Below are 6,000 nucleotides of genomic sequence, written 5' to 3' on the forward strand. Positions count from 1 at the left end.
ATAAACTCGTCTCCCAAAACGTCAAACTGTTCCTTTTCAAACATGATTCTGCAGAATCCCTTTCCGAAAGGTCAAGAAAACTTCAGTCCTGTGACCTCACAAACTGCACTACCTGAAGAGACGGTTCGTCAAATGTCTCCCTCTTACTTTTTTCTTTTTCCCTGTGGTAATTTTTAAAGTTCTCTTTGTTCCTCCATTCATTTTATCCGCCCGCTAAGTCCTCTTCTGAGTGATAAGCAACTGAAGCTTATCTGCGCATACAGGGGGCACAAAATGAAATGCTCTTGTTTAAAATGGGAATAATGAAGATATTCTTTATCTTCCTTCGGTAATGCAGTTTAATGTCACGGGACTTTGTTGTCTTGGGTTTCAAACTTATTAAAAAAACTTCTTGACGAAATTTGAAATCTTTTAATGTCACATTTGGGCGAGATTTCCTCGTAAACACAGTTCTCCACTAATTGCTTTCCTGCTTCTGACCTTTTCAGAAGTGTCTAATCAGTGACTTTTAACCCCTCTGAGAGATTTAACCCTTCCCTTTTGGCTGCATTAGTCTTAACATGCCTGTCTGTTTAGCCTTACTAAACTTATTCTTGCTTACTGTCAACAGTGTTGTGCTGCTGTGTGCCAATTCTTTCTGCTTGCATACTACTTTCTTCTGCCGGTCTCTGGGGCGTAGACCCACTCACTCCTGAAGTGGTAATGAATTTCACAAGAGGAAATGTTTGTGCCGGCTCTGTTTACACAGTTAATTTATGTGCATCCTTGCATGCATAATAAGTCAGATTAAGGCAGAGTTAAACTTTTTTTTTATTCCCCATGCACTGAGTCTTATATCTAATTGTGAGCACAGGGCAAATGAGGAGTTATAGGATCCCAATAAAACATTTAAAGATGTGTAGTAGTATTATCAGAGCACAAAGTGGACTAACTATTTGTTTGATGTGTCGGACACCTGCGCAACAATTTGAGATAGTTGGATCGAAGATGTCAGAGGTTACGTCTTTCATGCCATTTTTGAAATCAATCATAAATATTCACAACTGTTGAGCAACTTCAAAGCTGCGCCAGGCAATTTGGGAAAGCTATTTGATGTTCAGTACCCAGAAATCATGTTAACTCAGCTTGTGTGTGTGATGTTTTATACCAGAGGGATGTGAGGAGGGGGAGGGGGGGGTCAACGTTGGTGTGTTCAGGGGGGGGGGGGCCCAAAGATTTTAAACTCCCCTTTACCTCCATGATATGAGGATAGAGTGACGTCAAAGAAGGAAGAACTCATTTGGGACCGTTAATCTGCTACTCCGTCAAGACCGGATGCTTTTTTTTTATTAGGTAGCCCCATCATAACCAACGTTTTTCTGCCGATCTGTGTGAGTCTTATTCCCGTTTACATCCTGCGAATATATGCAGGTTTATGCAGTCTTAACATGTCAATCTTTTCCACATCGCCACTAAATATTTCACATCAACTGAATGATTAAGTGTTCGTTCATGGCTTCATCTGACTTCCCTCATTACTGCTGAGACGACTTGCAACATAAAGGCACCAACATCCATTTCCTGGTCACTTTGTAAAAGATGAGGGAGTGGCGCGAAAGGAGTGATTTCCAGAGCTTTGGAAAACACCGCGACTTGACAAGACATTCACATTTTTTAGGGGACGTTGTTGCTCTGAAGTTTTGATTTGTGTAGGTATAAAACTGCCCACGTTGTAATTTAGGGTAATGGGAATGGTGCGTGCTGACATAAAAAAAATCTTGCCTGGTGCAGCTTAAGCTCCGATATGGTGACAAAGTAGCCCTGGTTGAGTGCTCATTAATATTCCTTAGTATCCCGGGACACTGTAGTGCGTCAGACTACAAAGTGACACTACAGATGTTTATAGTACAGTACATATCTCTTGATGGCTCTTAAGTTTTAATTAGTCATAAGGATGCTCCACCAGGGACTCATTTTTCAAAACGGTTCACGGTCAGGAAGTACGATGCACTTAAATGAAACAAATAAATTAGAGTATAAATGAATGCAAACACAGTGCTATGTGTTGGTGTGCTAGATTGATGCACAGGTAATTAATTCATTAAGTTATGATTTTTTTCTTTGTATATTTGCATCATATTCCTCCAAACCTCAGTCAAGCCCACCAAGGCTTACAGCCGTGGATCGGTGGTGATGGTGGACGAGATCATGCACGACAGCCCTTCAAAGTTCAGGTTCCCAGAAGCTGGTCTCCGTGTCATGGTCACCAGCCATTTTGGACCCAAGACCCGTCTGCGCATGGCCAGTCGCCTCATCATTACAGAGGTACAGCCTTGCGTCGTTGCCCCCAAAAAGAGGATTTAGCTGCTACTATGTGTTGAGTGTAGAACACACTCAACACATAGTAGCAGCTAAATCCTTTAAGCCACAAAGAGTACCATTATCTCACTGGGACAGTTTACATTTATTTGTGTTTTTCATTTCAAACAAAATGCATAAAAGATATGGCGGTGACGCTGCAGTTAAAAGTAGCAGCATGTCTGTCTGCTCATGTGCTCTTTGACTTAGTTTTTTTTCTTTTTCTGAAAGCGCCAGAAGTTGGTCCAAGGGGCTAATGGAGTGGAGACACAAGTGATTGACGGGAAGGTTGAAATCGAGAATGGAAACGTGCCAGAGGACAAACCCAGCGAAGAGCCGGAAAACGAAACCATCTCGCCGTTTCATATTCCAAGTATGTCGTTTGTGTTATTTACACGATGCATGTGTGTAGTTAAGTGGACTTCGATGCATTCTTTACTGGGTAAAACTGTTGTAACATCTTAGACATGTAAAACTATTTCATGTCCTCTTGTATTGCTTGCTTGAAATAAGCAAAACAGAACTCAAATGTCAAAGAAAAATGCACATGTTGTTGGCACTTACAACAGATAGTGGACAATATGTCTGCTTAAAGTGACTGTAGCAATCCAGTTGCTGGACAGATAGATTCACATAATCAAAGAGGGGAAACCAGATTTGATTATAAAGTGCAAAGATTCGTGGGAAATGTGGTCTACAGGTTATCATGATACAATTTGACGGTATGGCGTTTAAATTGTACTTCAACCATATTACTAAAGAGCAAGAGGCTAATCGCTTGTGCCAATGCGTGTTCTTGCTGCAGGGGGTATTGGCAGCAAGTTGAAGTGGCTGATCTCGTGGCCTCTGCTCCTGTTGCTGTTCTTCACCGTCCCGAACTGTGCCAAGCCTCGCTGGGAGAAATTCTTCATGCTCTCCTTCATCCTGTCCACCGTCTGGATTGCCGTCTTCTCCTACTTTATGGTCTGGATGGTGAGTGCGAAAGCAAGAACTTACTATATTTTCAGAGTGAGGCATTTGCCAGGACCCCACTTTTACTTGAGTCTAGTAGTGCTGAAATGGTTAATCAGATGTTTTCTTTTTCCAACTCTCTGTAAACTATCATTGGAAATTGAATATCTTTGGTGTTTTGGTTGTAAAAAAAAAAAGGGGGGAAAAACTTCATCAAGGGCTCTAGATGAATGCAACCGTGTTGGCATAACTATTATTGAACTGTTAAACATTTGCAGATAAGTAGGAAAGCATTAAACTTGGGTATTTGGTGTTCAGGTTGACAAACAGAAAATGCTATTTTTGAGCTCTGACACTGTACATTTCTCTCAGGTGACTGTAATTGGCTACACTCTGGGAATTCCCGATGTCATCATGGGCATCACATTTCTGGCAGCAGGCACCAGCGTCCCAGACTGCATAGCCAGCCTCATTGTGGCTCGGCAAGGTAGACCGCTCCCTTCTGAAACGGTTTTAGATTGCAATTTCGTCAATGTTGTTTATTATTAGTATAGTTGCTATAAATAACACGGTGGAGAGCCAGACGTTGATATTGCCTGATATTTCAAATCACTAGTCCTCCAGGACCTTTTGTGGTGAAAGTGCTTTCTGGGATGTTCCTTTTCTTAAGGCGATAGAACATGGATGGAGAACTCTATCTAGATATTAAAATCTCAGTATTTATTGTAAAAAATGTAGTGCAGATGGCATTATCGTTAGACTTTGTTGGCATTTACAAATCTAGTGTAACATACTTGTCGTACTGTCCATACATGTGTTGTCTGCTACATACAAATAAATAGTTAAACAAGTTGGGACTAAGCACAGAAACGAGAGGAAATGGTTCGATGTAGCCCTGCGTCGGCTGAATAAGGTTAGGCCCTCACAAATATCAAAGTACAGAACAGGAAAAACTTTAGATACAAATGGTTTATTCAACCTGAAAGTCTCAATGACAATCTTTCTTAAAGTTAGTTTCCTTTTTATAAAATGGCTTCTTTTGATTTTGTTGCAGGTTTGGGAGACATGGCCGTGTCGAACACTATTGGCAGTAATGTGTTTGATATTCTCGTGGGACTTGGGGTTCCCTGGGCGATACAGACCATGTGCGTCAGCTATGGATCAGTGGTAAGGAGCTTGTTTACCTTACAAGAACTTGTCGTTTCTCTTATCACTCTGCGTGTTGGCGTAAGAAACGACCAAAATTCAGTTCCTCCTTATCTTTGATGTTGATTTGAAAAAGATTGAGGAGCTGCAGGGTCATTGTTGTCCTCTCTTGTGCGTTGCAGGTGATGATCAACAGTCGTGGCCTGGTGTACTCGGTGGTGCTTTTGCTGGGCTCTGTGGCCCTCACGGTGAGCAATCGTTAATGATGTTTATGCTGCAGTGGTCCCAGATGTTCACCAGTCCCTGGAAGACAACTTTTTTTTTCTAAGTGTATAAAGTAAAAATCCACACTACTTTCACATAGTAGCCAAACAGGGATGCTATTTATCTACCATCACTGACTGATTCACTGTTATGCAATAGCGACTGAACCAAGTTATGTAATGGGCTCATCAAAATGTAAATAATTCAGTGTTGTAGTGTTATCCTTCCTATGAAAGATCCTCTGGTGCAAAGGAGGTAATGAATTTATTTTTTTTGGAACAAACCGAGATGTGGATATTCACGCTGCATTCAATAATTAAGTGGAATGTGAAACTCTTACTGAAAAAAGAATTAACAAATTACCCTTTAACAAAATATGTTAAAACTCTAAGTTGCAGTCAACTCTTCACAATGTGGCGTCAAACAAACAGAAGTTTCAACACAGTTGGTAAACAAATGTTACTTCTATAAAAAAAAATTACATTTTCGTTTGATATTTTTTTTTTTTTTTTAAATTTGTATAAATTACTGCAGTAATCTTTGTTCGGCCAATGCTTTTTTGACCGTGGCATCTTAAACACACACACATGAGTAATGAGCCAGCTACAGAAAATCTGTTAGCTCCAACAGAACGATGGACACACTGCTGTAGCTAAAATGCCTCTTGTGGATCAGTTTTAGGATGAGATTTGCATAATATGTGTATTGGCTGCCCAGTTACGCGCTATTGAGTCAGATCAGGGTGCATTCAACATCGGGCGAAGCATTCAATTCTGCTTTGTTTTGGTCCATACTATCGCCTCTTAACTCAAACTACTGCGCATTCAGATGTCATGTGGAACATGCGCGATCCAGCGCATGCCTCTCTGATGTATTTGTACGTGTGCAGGTGCTGGGGATCCACCTGAATAAATGGAGGCTGGACGTGAAGCTGGGCATTTACGTCCTGGTGTTGTACGCCATCTTCGTCTGCATCTCCGTGATGATCGAGTACAACGTCTTCACCTTTGTCAACCTGCCCATGTGCATGGAGGACTAGAGCACAGCAGCATGCCTCCGATACCAAAACCTCAACGCTCCCATAGCAACCCCCAAATCTTTTTATTTTATTTTATTTTTTTCCCCCCCCAAGTATACTGGACCTATCTGCAGACTCTTTTTCTCCTCTCTTGCGCTCTTTCTTGCAATCCTTTTAGTCCCAAATAGGAATCTCATTTCCTCAAGAGGCAGTACACGCTGTAAGAGTGGACTTCATTCTATGTCTCTAATTTGTCCTCTTGTCACACAGTGCCGGTCCTTAAT

At 41.3% G+C, this 6,000-nt stretch overlaps 1 protein-coding gene across 1 annotated transcript in view; it reads left to right on the top strand.

Annotated features, from left to right (window-relative positions):
- The window catches only part of slc24a4b (solute carrier family 24 member 4b), a gene marked incomplete at both ends in the record, with an annotated part of 28,394 nt that extends 22,657 nt beyond the window's left edge, over positions 1-5,737 (top strand). The window contains 7 exons of the mRNA XM_079179769.1: positions 2,135-2,304; positions 2,569-2,710; positions 3,143-3,309; positions 3,661-3,775; positions 4,343-4,455; positions 4,617-4,682; positions 5,588-5,737. Of these exons, the coding sequence (XP_079035895.1) occupies positions 2,135-2,304; positions 2,569-2,710; positions 3,143-3,309; positions 3,661-3,775; positions 4,343-4,455; positions 4,617-4,682; positions 5,588-5,737 (923 nt within the window). The remainder of the gene's footprint in view (positions 1-2,134; positions 2,305-2,568; positions 2,711-3,142; positions 3,310-3,660; positions 3,776-4,342; positions 4,456-4,616; positions 4,683-5,587) is intronic.
- Positions 5,738-6,000: the final 263 nt, after the last annotated feature.

Source organism: Pholis gunnellus (assembly GCF_910591455.1).
Source record: "Pholis gunnellus genome assembly, chromosome: 19".
Classification (NCBI taxonomy): Eukaryota; Metazoa; Chordata; class Actinopteri; order Perciformes; family Pholidae; genus Pholis; species Pholis gunnellus.